The sequence below is a fragment of the Mesoplodon densirostris genome, chromosome 14 (assembly GCF_025265405.1).
Source record: "Mesoplodon densirostris isolate mMesDen1 chromosome 14, mMesDen1 primary haplotype, whole genome shotgun sequence".
Taxonomy (NCBI): domain Eukaryota; kingdom Metazoa; phylum Chordata; class Mammalia; order Artiodactyla; family Ziphiidae; genus Mesoplodon; species Mesoplodon densirostris.
Genome location: NC_082674.1, coordinates 48930629 through 48946195, shown reverse-complemented (window position 1 = coordinate 48946195; position 15567 = coordinate 48930629). Strand labels below are relative to the sequence as shown.

The window sequence follows — 15567 nt, the reverse complement described above, 5'->3', positions numbered from 1 at the left end:
TTGTTGAGCTCGTCTCCCAAAATTAAGAGATTCGGGCAGGTCTGGGATGACATGTTCTCAGGTGATGCCAATGCTGCTGGTCCAAGGACCACACTTTGAGAAACACTAGTCGAGGATACAACCTGGACACCTGTGTATTATAATAGTTTAACATGATTATGATGGTTCAAAGCAGGATCAGAAACCCATAATTGAGAACTGGTAAGATTACAACTGTTCTCTCTCACCCGCTTTTATTTCTCAGCTTCAGTTTTCCAGAATAAAAGTGAGAGCTTTTTTATCTTCTCTGTGTATGCACTTTTCTATTGCTTTCCTTTCGGTTTCTTAGGGTAAATGGGGTTGACTAGCTGTAGGTCAAATTTTGAAATAAACAGTCATTTTTCCCTTCAGGTTTTCTCTCTGCACCCTTCATGCTCCTCTTAACAGCTACTCTTTCCTAGCCCTATGTATTTATTAGTCTCTTCCTTCCACAGCCTCGACTCTGTGGCCTAAGTTTGCACCCGCTGTGAGTAGTTCTCATCTATTCTCCCAGCCTTAACTGCAACACTCATTACCTGAGTTGCAATCTTTGTTAGGTGTTAGCTATTTGAGGACATTTCTTCCAGTTGTTCACCAAAATATATGAGCTGTTAATCTCTCTATCAGTGGCTTTGGTGTGGGGAAAATGTTTCCAAGGAAGAGGCTCTCATTGTACTTTGCTGAAGAAGAGGGTTGTCTAATAACCTGGATTCTCCTTTTTTCACAAGAATTCAGGAGTCTTCAGAGACTTTTTTTGAATAATCCATTTACTTCCTATCCTTCTTTAGATGATGACCTCATAAATTTTCTCCTGATTCTAGCCCACCCCTGTAACCCATTAACACTTTTAGCAGATTTAGCCCTTCAATGCTCCTTTTTTGACCTGAGGTTGGGTTGTGGGTGTCATTGCTCCTCAACTTTACTGCCTGGATTGAAGCGGAAATTATTTTTCTGGACCGCCCATGGATCTAGGCAAACCTACCTAACAAGGGAATTTGCTTCCAGAGAGTTTGGATAGGGTTGTAGGAGCTAGGATATCCCTGCCATATATCACCTACCAAACTCTGGTCACATAACAAAGTCTTTATGGTTTATTTATCATGAACATGGTCTTCTCAAAGCTTTACACTTAAAAGTAATGCCAAAATTATTCACTACATCACCATTTATGAGCTGCTTCTGCATGTTTGGATAGAAAAATAGGCAAGAGCAAACTGCTCTTTAAAGTTTATCAGTGCTTTTTCTAATCCAAAGGCCTCCCCATAATTCTCAACTTTTTCAGTCTTTGTGTAGCATTCCAGACTGCTGACCATGCCTTAGTCTTTTTTTCTTTTAATTCATTAAGCTGAAGTTTATATTTTTTCCAGTTTCCTTTTTATTTTAATAAAGTATAGTTGACACACAATATTATATTAGTTTCTGATGTATAACACAGTGGCTCGACATTTATACATTATGAAATGATCACCACAATAAATCTAGCAACCATCTCTACCCACACAAAGTTATTACAATATTGTTGACTATAATCCCTATGCTATACATTACATCCCCACAACTTATTTATTTCATGACTGGAATTTGTACCTCTTAATCCCCTTCCCCTATTTCATCAATTTCCCCACACTCCTCCCCTCTGGCAACCACCAGTTTCTTCTCTGTGTCTGTAAGTTTCTTTCTGTTTTGTTATGTTTCTTTATTGTTGCTTTTTAGATTTCACACATGAATCATATGGTATTTGTCATTCTCTAACTTATTTCACTTAGAATAATACCCTCAAGGTCCTTCCATCTTGTTACAGATGGCAAGATTTCATTATTTTTTATGACTGGATAATATTCCATTGTGTGTATATACCACATCTTCTTTATCCATTCATCTATCAATGGACACTTAAGTTGCTTCCATATCTTAACTATTATAAACAATAGTGAACATAGTGATGTATGTGTCTTTTCAAATTAGTGTTTTGGGTTTTGTGTGTGTGTGTGTGTGGGGGGGAAATACCTAGTAGTGGAACTGCTAAATTGTATGGTAGTTATATTTTTAATTTTAAAAATTCTGTTTCTAAATTAAAAATTTTTTTAATTTAAAAATTCTGTTTCTCCATTCTGCTTTCCATAGTGGCTATGCCAATTTACTTTCCCACTAAGAGTGCACCAGGATACCCTTTTCTCCACATCCTCATCAACAATTGTTATTTGCTGTCCTTTTTATAATAGCCATTCTGACAGGTGTGAGGTGATACCTCATTGTAATTTTGATATTCATTTCCCTGATGATTAGCGATATTGAGTATTATTTCATGGTCTGTTGGCCATCTGTTTGTTTTCTTTGGGAAAATGTCAGTTCAGGTCCTCTGTCCATTTTCTAATTGGGTTGTTTGCTTTTTTGATGTTGAGTTGTATGAGTTCTTTGTATACTTTGGATGTTAAGCCCTTATTGGTTGTATTGTTTGCAAATACCTTCTCCCATTCTCTAGGTGGCTTAATAATTTTGTTGATAGTTTTCTTCACTGTGCAAAAGCTTTTTAGTTTGATGTAGTCCCATTTGTTTATTTTTGCTTTTGTTTCCCTTGCCTGAGGAGACATATCAAAAAAATGTTGCTAAGACCAGTGTCAAAGAGTTTATATTTCCCTCTAGGAGTTTTATAGCTTCAGGTCTCACATTTAAGTCTTTAATCCATTTTGAATTTATTTCTGTGCATGGTGTGAGAGAGTAGTACAGTTTGATACTTTTTCATGTAGCTGTCTAGTTTTCCCAACACCATTTATTGAAGAGGCTGTCTTCCCCACTGCACTTTCTTGCCTCCTTTGTCATGGATTAATTGACCATATGTGTGTGAGTTTATTTCAGGCTGTCTATTCTGTTCCATTGATCTATGTGTCTGTTTTGTGCCAGCACTATACTGTTTTGATTACTGTAGCTTTGTAGTACAGTTTGAAATCAGGGAGCATTATACCTCCAGATTTGTTCTTCTTTCTCAAGATTGTTTTGGCTATTCGGGGTCTTTTATGTTTCCATGCAAATTTTAAAATTATTTGTTCTAGTTCTGTGAAAAATGCCATTGGTATATTTAATAGGGATTGCATTGAATCTATAGATTGCAGCAATCCCAGAGGTCTCTTAAACTATACTCATTTTTAAAAATTCTTTTTTCCTTTTTTCTATTCAGCTGGGGTGATTTCCACCACTCTATCTTCTAGTTTACTGACTGATCCATTCCTTTGTATCATCTAATCTACTGTTGAGTCCTTCTAGTGTATTTTTTAATTTCAGCTGCTATATTCTTCAGTTCTGTTTAGTTCCTTTTTATATTATCTAACTTTTTGTTTAATCTTCTCCCCAGTTCATTGAGCATCTTTATAATCATTCCCTTGAACTTATTGGGTAGATTGCTTATCTCCACTTCACTTAGTTCTTCTTCTGAGGTTCTGTCTTGTTTCTTTGTTCAAAACATATTCCTAACTCTCCTCATTTTACCCAATTTTCTGTGTTTATTTCTCCTGCTCTTGGAGAGGACTTATGTCAGAGAGGTTTTATGGGGCCCAAAAGCTCACTCCCCTCTGTTTACCAGAGCTATATGTTCCAGGGGTGCCCCTTATGTGGGCTGTGTGGACCCCTCTGTTGTGATGGGGATGACTACCATGGGCACAATGGTAAGCAGGGCTGGCCTTAGGCCTGCTTGGCTGCCAGTGCCTGCCTTGTGTGGTAGCTGCTGGCCCACTGGTGGTCAGGGCTGGGTCTCTACACTGCTGACTGCTTGGCCCAGGGCGTGTGAGGACTGGTGCTGGCCCACTGGTGGATGCATAAGTTCCTGCACTAACAGGCTAGAGGGAGGACTCCAAGGTGGTGCTTGCCAACACCAGCATCCTTGTGGTAGAACATGTTCCCCAAAATGGCTGCCACCAGCATCATTTTCCCCAGAGCAAGTCCCAGTTGCCTGTTGCCTCTCTGAGAGGCTCTCCAAGGTTAGCAAGTGGGTCTGACCAGGATTCTTTCAAATTACTGTCTCTGTGTGGGAACTTAAGAGCATGTGAGATTTTGTGTGCACCCTTTAAGAGCAGAGTCTCCGTTTCCTACACACCTCTGGTGCTTTAATATGCATGCCCTGCTGGCTTTCAATGCCAGACGTTCTGGGGTTTCATCTTCCCAGTGCAGGACCCCTGGGCTGGGGGGCTCAATATGGGGCTTGGACCCCTTGTTCCTTGCAGAGAACCTCTGCAATTGTGATTATCTTCCCATTTGTGGTTGATATCTACCCAGGAGTGTGTGTACTGACACATGGATATATCCCTCCTACTTGTCTCATTGTGGTTCCTTCTTTACATCTTTAGTTGTGGAAAATCTTTTCTGCTAGTCTTCACATTGTTCTCATAGATAATTGCTCTGTAAATAGTTGTAATTTTTGTGTGTCCATGGGAGGATATGAGCTCAGGGTCTTTCTACTCCACCATCTTTGCCATCAACCTAGAGGACTCTTAAATGGCTGTTCCTACTCCATTCTTCCTTAATGCTGGCATTTCCCAACATTCTTCCCATATGTTTTCAGTACTCTCAAGCAACCTCTCCCTTATTATTCTCATTAATGTTAATGCCTGGCATCCTATTTTCTTCCATACTGATGGGAACTGGGAGAAGAAACACCTGGGACAAAGCTGAAAATTTAGGCAATAACATAGTGATACATGCTAATTGGAATGGTATAAGTATTTAAAATTTTAAGGCTAATAATCTCCTTTAAATTTTTTTTTAACATAACAGATAAGGTGAAAGTCTCCTCAGGCCATTACCCCCATTCCTTGTCCCCTATCTTCCGCCCCAAAAGTAACTACTGCTAGTAATATACTGTGACTTTATTTCTTTATTTAAACATAAATGGTATATTAGTAAACATACCATTCTGGAACCTGTGTTTTTCATTCATGAAAATGTTTTGAGATTTTTCCATGTTAGAACATATAGTTCTCCCTTAAGAAATAACATTTAAATACTACTAATTTTTGCAGCAGAATATATAAAATAAGTCATGCCTAGGATGCCTTGAAGAGCTTGAACTTTTGTGAGGGTCTGTGTGAAGTTTGTCAGAGTAATTCCAAAATTAAAACAATGCTGATGGTGGTAATAGTTCATTGGCTTTCTGAGTTTTAAACATATTGCGTATTCTCTGTGAATTTGAGAGTGGCTGTCTTAGACTGGGATACATGTAAACAGTGGTCCCAGCATACCACACATGAGTTGATGACAGTGCGATCCATCACTCAGTCTTGAACACCTGAGGAGAATGATTGACTCATTGAATTAAGAAGACCTTATAAATATCTCTCCTTGCTCTTTGATGGTTGGTTTCCTTATTACAGACTTTATCAATGTGGAATGCTCAATTACAAATTCAACTACCATGAATCAGTAGTTGAATTTGAATATCTTTTCCTTAGGGACCAAGATGATATCTAGCAATAAATTTTGTGAAAATTTCTAAATCTATAAGTTAGTTATGAGGATTCAGAGGCAAGAAACCAACTGTTTGGCTGTTAACTACACAGTCCAGTGTATCGATGGTAGGGGGAGTGAGTGTAATAAAGATGGCTTGTCTGGACAAAGGTGCATGTCTATTCATGGAAGACTCAACTGATATATAGGAAGTCTCCAGAAGATTATAGGTCCAGAAAGTCCTTTTTGAATATGTGATATCAGGAGGCCAAAGACATTTAGGCTGTTAACCAAAAGCTCAGTGTAGTAAATTAGGACAGTAAGTTTTCTGGACTTAATTTCCCTAATGTATGTAATGAGGATGCTGGAATATAAAATTGCCAAGGTTGCTTTCATGGAAAAACTTTAGCTCCTGAGGAAACTATTGGGCAAAATGTTCTTAGCCTCTTTCCTCACAATATGTGAATTAGGTAGAAAATGTTATGATTATATTCAGAAGAAATATATTATTTTGGTAAATCTATTATCAAACTATCAAAATCAAATTCTTGAAACCCCACTGTTAGCATGAGTCATTAACAACTTTAGATTAACTTCTCCTGAGTTTCATGATGGTAAGTCCATCTCTGCCATGACTTAATGGAAAGATTATTGAATCTAAAATTTAGAAGACTTGAGTTTAATCTTCATTGTACAAGTCACTAAGTCACTATCTTGAGCAACTTATTTAATATCCCTGAATCTCAATTTGATTGCATACAAAATAGACATTATAAAAAATACATACCTAAAGAACACTGCCATCAAGACTAAATAAAATAAAATGTGGAAGTGCTTTACACATGTTGTTGTATTATAATTTAAATAAATCTTATAAAGTCTATAATAGTGCTATAGTCTGATTATTATGATATTGTAAATGGAAACCAATTCAAATATCTTATGAAAAATTCCTTCATTCCTCTGAATTCTTGTAATACCTATTTGTAATTTGCCTATAGGACTAGTGGATATTTATTTTAGTAAATAGTTAATGAATACCTACACTGTACCAAGAAATATACCAAGTGATTAGGGAGAGCAATAATTTTCAGCAGATAAGAAAGTTTTCCTAAAAAAGGTAGCCATTGAGAAGCTCTTTGAAGGAAGGGTAGAGGTTCCGTGGGGAATATGGTGGTGGTAAGTTTGAAATACTAGAAACAGCAAATGTCTTAACTTGCAGAAAAGTTATAAAGTCCTTGAGGGCAGTGACTGTATGTCCTAATAATCTTTGTGTTGGTTCTGTTGTTGTACAACCTTGACTTTATGCCCATCACAAAACTCGTAGCCTGTCATCCTTAATAAATGAATTGCATAATTGAGTGGATGGTATGTCATGCCTCTGAGGAGGTTCTCAAACTTTAGCCCGTGCATCATAACACCTGGAGGGCTGTTGTAACACAGATGGTTGGGCCTCACTCCCAGAATTTGGGATTCCCTTGGTCTGAGACAGAGGCGTGAAAATTTGCCTTTCTTAAAGTTCCCATGTGATGTTAATGGTTCCAGGATCACATTCTGAAAACCACTGCATTACTGTAATTTATATTTAACCACTGAGGCAACATTCTTGTTTTTCCCTAAGCATCCAGAGTACTCTTATAATTCTTGTCAAACTTAAAGAATCTTCAAGAAGTCTAACCCCATTCTGAGGGCAATAAAAATGGTAGGGTGTATGTCTTACTCATTTTTGCACAGCCTGCAGCCCCTTATAATGACGTTTTGCAAATACTGGGGTTCAAAAATGTAATGCACTGAGTATGACTGGAATCAAATAACTGTGCAGTAAATATTAAGTTCCTTATTTAACCACCCCTTAGTAAAAGGGAATGGATAATTACCATTCCTGAGTTAGAAATATGTTCAGGAAGTGTTGTTAAAGAAAAATTAACTTCGGTTTCATCAAGTCCATCAGCAATTTTCCCTCCTGTTTTGCCTTAGATATTTGTGAGTGCAGTGCAGCAGAACTAAGTCTGGTGTTGACTTGAGTCTGGATTAATATACATATCCAAAAGGGTTCTTGGGACAATCAAGGCTAGTATGAGCTTGATCGGTCAGACCTGTGAACCTGAAAACAAGCTTCCCTCCTGCCTCCCGTTGGCACCAATGTTGCCTCCCGCCAAGCCGCATCTATTCTGGCTGACCCTGAGCTCAGGTGTCCTGAGTAGCCTCAGACCTTCATTACTGCCCGCGGAAGCCTCGAAGTTTCTTCCCGCCAAAGGCACGGGTTTCCGCCTCCCTGCGCCCTAGGCGCAGGCAGGACTGCGCATGTGCGGGGCCCGGCGTCCGCTGGTTCCCCGGCGTCTCCGCAGACCGAGAGCCATGGCGGAGACGGAAGCGAGCTTGCTGCGCCAGTTCCCACTGCTTCTACCTCAGAACCGGGCGAAAACCGTGTATGAAGGATTCATTTCAGCTCAGGTACTCGCCCGGGTGTTGCTCTTTCGCTAGGAGAGCCTCCCTCTGGCGGCGCAGCCCCGGCCCTGAAGTCTGTGACCGGAGGGGTTAGGGGCTTGGGTTTGTGGGGATTGAGAGGGGCGGCCAGTAAGGACTCCTAGGAGACTAGAAGTTTGAGAACCGTGGGCCGTTGCTGTAAACCCGTTCCTGGCTGTCACCTCCACGCCTGGGCTGGGGTCGCTGCCCGGGACAGGACGCTGGGAGGCCCGCGCGCGCGCCCGGGCGGGGAGAGGACGGGGCGGAGGGCCACGCCCCCTCGTCCCCGTCCCTCACGGAGTTTTGCCTCGCTCATAACTGTCCCACGTTTGAACTTTTGTTTTAACTGGTCAGTTTTTTGCTTGTCTTTATTCAAACATGCCCCACCCCCACGAAGGTTGGAGGTCATTCAGAGGGGAGTCTGCGCTCCCTCATAATATTCGTGTTTCCTGCAGAAAAAACGTTTTGGAGGAAAACCTGATTTTGGTTCCCTGCCAAGTCCTGGGTACCGGGTCTCATCCAGGTGGCGATGTTTTGTAGGAAATCTTGACAACCGAATTAATTACCTTTGCTGATTCTAAGTGGCCTCTCTTGTGGAGTTTATTACCCATAGTAAACACGTGTAGGGCTTTGAAGTTTACAAAGCGCTTTCCAAGTACAATATCTCACTTAATCCTCAGGCCTCGGAGGCAGAAAATTTTTTTAAAAAGTGATTATTCTCGTTTTATAGTTGAGTAAATCAAGGCATGGGAAAGCGGAGAGATTGTTACTTGTCCATGATCGCAACGGACTCCCTTAAACTCAGGCTATCTGATTCCACTCCTGGGTTTTCCCCCTCTACACTGCATCAAGCTACCTTAGGTGAGAATTTTGAGTATAGGCTTTGCTTCCTGGCCATTACATTCAACATTGTGCCCTCTCCCTGAACAACGCACATATTTTTTGAGAATAGGGGCCATATGCTAGGAATTAACATGTGTTTTGAAGTTTCCTCAAGACACATAGTAATCTCTCAAAAATATTGAGTGAATTATTAAATTCACATGTTAAATGAAAATTTTACCTACCCCTAAGAATATTAAGTGTGGAACTAATCCTAATACACTGATTAAGGAAAGGTTAAAGACCGTACACTTGGACTTCTTCATTTGTTTTCAAATTCACTGTGACTCTCACAGAAAGTTCTGGAATAAAGTTAATCCACGTTTTCCTTCCCCAATTGGAAGTATTGATCTTGAGTTACCTAGTTGGAAACTTTCACAGCATTTAGAAAAATTGAAGAGATGTTACTAAGTTCCATTTCTATCAGAACCATGTTATATCTAATTTTAGGCATTTTAAGGAAAGTATTTTGTATTATATGTCTGTATCTGCTAAAGCCTCTTAGAAAACATGTGTAGCCATCAAAATTCAGATTAGATGAAATTATTTTATCCTGGCTATAGCTACAAATCTCATTTGTACTTGCTTTAAGCAGCTTGTTGAAATCCTAACCTAAAGATTTTATTTAACTTTGTTTTGGTGGAGCTGGTTTTGTCTAAAAATGTATGTAATTTCAGATTTACAGAAAAATAGCAAGGATGTAGGAAGAATTTGAGTATACTCTTTAAGGGGGTTCACCATTTTACATTCGCCCCTTTTGATTTGTTATTCTGAGTCTGTGTATGTGGGTGGATGTGTACACACATTATTTCCTTGAACAGTTTCAGATTAAGTTGCAGACATAGTGTTCCTTTATTCCTGAATACTTAAGTGTATATTTCATGAGAATAAGGACATAACCATACATAACCACAATTGTCAAAATCAGGAAATTTAATCATCATATAATACCATTACCTAATCTGGAGTCCAAATTCAAATTTTGTTAATGTTGCAATTATGCATTTTGTATACCCCTTCCCAGCCCCTAACTATCTGATGTAAAAATCTCACATTACATTTAGTTGTCGTGTCTCTTTAATCTGGAATAGTTCCTTAGTCTTTCTTTGTTTTTCATGAACTTGACATTTTTTGAGTACATGTTGGCCATTAGGTAGAATGTCCCTCAATTTAGATTTGTCTAATGTTTCTTCATCATTAAATTCAGGTTATGCAATTTTGACAGATACACCACAGAAAGAATATTGTGTCCTTTTTAGGGCACAAGATGTCAGCAGGTCTCATTATTGATGATGTTATCTCTGATCACCTGTTTAAGGTGGCATCTGCCAGATTTTCCTATTGTAATTATTAAGTACTTATAGGAAGCTACTGTGAGGCCTCAAACTCCCTCCTCCCCCACCCTGTTGTAGCAGCCATTGACTCTTGTTTGAGTCAGTTAATTGATGTTTGCCAATGATGATTTTCTAACTCTGTCATTTCTTCGATATTTATTAATTGGCATTCTGTGATAAAGAGTGGCTTTCCCTTTACCATTTATATCAGGCTCATGGATTTTAAAATAATTTTAAAAAATAATTTATCTAATGGATTATAGTCCTTACTTCCCTATTTGATGTTCAAATTGTCCCAGATTTGGCCAGTGAGAGCACATTTTTATTGATATGTTTTTAACGATTTGCATTTTCCTATCATCACTGTTTTAAAAGTGTCCTGTAGATACTGACATGTAGTGTTTTATCATCATTTTTTAGAACTTAATTTTAATTTGTAGTTGCCCTGCACCTGGGAGTTATTTAATAGAAGATTAAAATTTTTGCTCATGGAAGGTCTTTTTTCATTTTAATTTTGTTATTTCTAGTTTTATTGCATCATGATTAGACAGTGATGTTTGTAAAACTTCAACTCTTTGTAACTTAATTGATCCTTCAATTTGTTAGCGATCTGTGTGATTAAAAGTGTTTTCTCTATTATCAGGTTCTTTCTTTTCTCTTGAGTGAGCTTTGGTAGTTTTTTTTTTGTTTTTTTTTTTTTTGTTTTTTTTTTTGCATTACGTGGGCTTCTCACTGCTGTGGCCTCTCCCGTTGCGGAGCACAGGCTCCGGACATGCAGGCCCAGCAGCCATGGCTCACGGGCCTAGCCGCTCCGCGGCATGTGGGATCTTCCCAGACCGGGGCACGAACCCGTGTCCCCTGCATCGGCAGGCGGACTCTCAACCACTGCGCCACCAGGGAAGCCCCTAGCTTTGGTAGTTTGTTTCCTTCAAGGACTTTTCATTTCATCTGAGTTTTTGAATTTATTGATTTAAAAGTTGTTTTTAATATTCTCATTATCCTTTTAATGGCTTTAGGATCTGTAATGATGCTCCCTATATTGGTTACCTTTTGCTGTATTCTACACCTTAGTGGCTTAAAACAACAAACATTCATTATCTCACCTTTTTTATGGATCAGGAATTTGGATGTGACTTAGCTGGATGATCCTGGATAAGTGTTTCTCCTGAACTTGCAGTGAAGATGTTGGCCAGGATGTCTATTATCTAAAGACTTGACTAGAGCTGGAAAATTTGCTGCCAAGATTGCTCATTCACATAGCTATTGACTTCAGGCCTCACTTTTTTACTTCTGTTGATAGAGTCCTCAGTTCCTCACCACATGGACCTCCATAGTGTTGTTTGACTGTCATTACAGCATGGCAGCTAGGTTTCCCTGAGTAAGTGATAAAACAGAGATCAAGCAGAAAGCTGCACAGTGCTTTTTCTCCCCCAGCCTCTAAAGTTACACATTTACTTCTGTTTTATGCCATTTATTAGAAGCAAGTTTCAAATCCAGTCCATATTCAAAAGGAGATGAGGCACCAACACTTAAAGGTAGAAGTATCAAAGAAATTAAGAATATATTTTATAGATATCTCCTGTGCCCATTCCTGATATTGGTATTTTGTGTCTTTTTTTTCCCTGATGCATCTGGATAGAGACCTATAAGTTTATTGATCTCTTCAGAGAACCTACTTTGATTTCATTGATTTTTCTCTTTTATTTTCCTGTTTCTGTTTCATTGATTCCTGATCTTAAATTTCCTAATTTGTTTGGGTGGAAGATTAGGTCATTGATAATGAGACCTTTTTCTTTTACAATGTAGATGTTCAGTGCTATATGTTTTCTTTCAAACATTGCTTTAGCTGTATCACAAATTTTGGTATATTTTCTTTTTTTTTTTTTTTTACAGTTCAAAATACTTATTAATTTCTTCTTTGACCTATAGGTTACTTAGAAGAACAATATATCTCTAAATATTTGAGGATTTTCCAGATATCTTTTTGATATTGATTTATGATTTAGTCCCAGTATAATTCGTATGATTTGAATTCTTTCAAATTTATTGGAACTTATTTTATGGCCTAGAGTATGGTCTATTTTGGTAAATGTTCTGTGCATACTTGAAAAGAATGTATATTATGCTGCTCTTGGGTAGAGTGTTCTATAAATGTCAGGTCAAATTGGTTCATAACGCTATTCAAGTTTTCTATATACTTACTGATTTTCTATTTGTTCAGTTAATGAAAGGGGGTGTTGAAATTTCCACCTACATTAGTCCCCCTTTATCTGCAGGGGATATATTATTCCAAGGCCCCCAGTAGATGCCTGAAACTGTGGATAGTACCAAATCCTATATGTACTATGTTTTTTCCTATATATTCATACCTATGATAAAGTTCAATTTATAAATTAGGCACAGTAAAAGAATATCTAAATTGCCAGTGTCACTACTCTTGCGTTTTGGGGTCATTATTAACTAAAAGAAGGATTACTTGAATACAAGCACTCAGATAGTAGGACAGTGGATCTTATAACCGAGACAGCTATTAAGTGACTAAGAGGCCGATACCCTGGACAGAGTGATTCACATCCTGGGTGGGATGGAGTGTAGCAGCGTGAGATTCCATCACACTACTCAGAATGGTGCCCAATTTACAACTTAAAAATTGTTTCTGGAATTTTTCAACTAATATTTTCAGTTGACCACAAGTGACTGAAACTGCAGAAAGTGAAACTGTGGATAAGGGGGGGCCACTTTATAATTTTTTTTTCAATTTCTACTTTCATTTCTGTCAGTTCTTCCTTCATATATTTTGAAGTTCTTTAGGTACATAAACTTTTAGGATTGTAAGCACTCTTGCTGAACTGACTCCTTTATGATTCTGAAATGATCCTTTTTATCCTTGGTAATAATCTTTGGAATCTTGGAAGTTATATTTTTTGATACTAATGTAGTGACTCCAGCTTTTTTTTTGATTAGTGTGGCATGGTTTATCTTCTGCCATTCTTTATTTTATGCTTATTTGTGTCTTCATATTTAAAGTGGATTTCTTCTGGGCCTTGCTTTTTTATCCAATCTGATAATCATTGCTTTTTACTTGGGGTTGTTTAATTAACCCTTTACATTTAATGTGACTGTTGATATGGTTGGGCTTAAATCTAGTATCTAGCTATTTGTTTTGTATGTGTTCTATGTGTTCTTTTATTTATTTTTTATATTTTCCCTATTTTCTGCATTTTACATTAATTGAGTTTTATAATTTTGTTTTATCTCCTTTGTCAGCTTATTACCTGTTTCTTTTCTTTTTTTTTTTTTTCTTAAGTAGTATCTATATTTTGTCTCTCTTTTCTGGTGTTTGCCCTAGGGTTTACAATATGCATCTTGAATTTATCATAATCTACTTTCAAGTATACCTCTTCCCTTATAGTGTAAGAATCTTAGAGTAGTTTACTTGTATTTCTAATCTCCTGGTTTTGTGCTGTTGTTGCCATATATTTTATTTCTGTTTATCTTATAACCTTCACAATACAGTATTAATTCTCTTTTAAGCAGCTGATTAGCTTTTTTTAAAAAAAATTAGTAGACTTTTATTTTTTAAGAACAGTGTAGAGTTACAGAAAAATTGAACAGATGGTAAGGAGAGTTCCCATGTACCATCTCCTTCCCCACACAAACACAGTTTGTCCTATTATTAACATATTAGTATGGTACATTGTTACAATGAATGAACCAATATTGGTACATTATTGTTAACTCAGGTCTGTATTTTATTCATATTTCCTTTGCTTTTACCTAATAACTTTTTTCTGTTCTGGGTTCCCATCCAAGATACCATGTTATTATGTCTCTTTAGGCTTCTCTTAGCTGTCATGGTTTCTTAGACTTTCCTTGTTTTTGATGACTCTGACTTCTTTATGATTATGAAATGACCCTCTTAATTGAGGAATACTAGTCAAGTATATACTGTACTAGGATTTGTCTGATGTTTTTCTCATGAATAGGCTGGGATTATGTGTTTTTGAGAGGAACATTACAGATTTTAAGTACCATTTCATCACATCATATTAAGGGTACACATTGTCAATATGATTTATGACTGTTGATGTTAACCTTGATTACTTGGCTGAAGTTGGGTTTGTCAGGTTTCTCTACTGGGAAGTTACTCTTTTTTCCCTGCTTTCCATACTGTACTCTTTGGAAGGAAGTCACTATGAGCAGCCCTCACTAAGGAGTGGGGAATTATGCTCCCCCTCTTTCAGGTGGAGTATCTATGTACAGTTGACCCTTGAACAATGCAAGGGTTGGGGTGCTAACCCTCATGTGCTCAAAAATCGACATATAACTTTACAGTCCACTCTCTGTATCCATGGTTCTGCATCTGTGGATTCAGCCAACTGCAGGTCGTATAGTACTACAGTATGTATTTATTGTAAAAAAAAAAAAAAAAAATCCATGTATAAGTGGAACTGCACAGTTCAAACCCATGTTGTTCAAGGGTCAACTTAATTTGTCTGGAATTCTTCTGTATGGGAGATTAATTTCTCCATTAATTCAATCATATCAGTATGGACGTATGGATATTTTACATTTTGAGTTATATTCCAATACTACTTTATTTGTTGCTCAAGTTATTCCAGCTTTGGCACAGTCAGTTATCCTTTAAAGAGATTTTAAAAAATAAGAAAAAAGGTCTTTTATATTTACCTGTATATTTACTGTTTCTGATACTCTTGTATATCCAGATTTTTCACCTTGTTTCATTTACTTTCTTCCTGAAGTTCATCCTTTAACATTTCTTGTAGTGCATGTCTGCTAGTGATGAATTCTTTCAGTTGTTTTCTGTCTCAAAAAATTGTTGATTTGGCCTTTTGAAAGATACTTTCACTGGGTATAAAGTTCTAGGTTGACTTTTTATTTTAGTGCTTTAGCAATGTTGCTTCGCTGTCTTACATTATTATGTATGAGAAATCTCTGCTTTTTATCTTTGTTTCAGGAGTTGTGGCACATGGGCTCAGTAATTGTGGCCCACGGACTCTAGAGCACAGGCTTAGTAGTTGTGGTGCACGGGCTTAGTTGCTCCGTGGCATGTGGCATCTTTCCAGACCAGGATCTAACCCGTGTCCCCTGCATTGGCAGCTGGATTCTTAACCACTGTACCACCAGGGAAGTCCCAGTAGCTTAGTATTGATGGAGACATTATCTTTGTGTCTGTGAAGCATTGCAATAGTTTATTAAATTCCTCATTCAAGAATACCCTCTTTTGTCTGCAAAGTGTAGTTTACTTTATGGATGAGTTATTTTGGTAGTGTCGAAGGAGGAGTTGAGTGTTTTTATTTTGTTACAGAAGATCCTAAGTCTACCATAGTTGGTACTTTTTCCTCCTAACACCCAGTTTCCAAAGGATATCTCTTTTACCATCTTCTTCTCCTACATTTCTTATCCAAGATGA

At 37.7% G+C, this 15567-nt stretch overlaps 1 protein-coding gene across 2 annotated transcripts in view; it reads left to right on the top strand.

Moving 5' to 3' along the window:
- The first annotated feature begins 7770 nt into the window (after positions 1-7770).
- FANCL (FA complementation group L) overlaps positions 7771-15567 on the top strand; it is an 85531-nt gene continuing 77734 nt past the window's right edge. The window contains exon 1 of one of the 2 annotated variants that reach the window (XM_060117291.1): positions 7771-7905. In XM_060117291.1, the coding sequence (XP_059973274.1) occupies positions 7810-7905 (96 nt within the window). In that variant the 5' untranslated portion in view covers positions 7771-7809. The remainder of the gene's footprint in view (positions 7906-15567) is intronic. The other variant, XM_060117292.1, reaches the window with a different exon arrangement.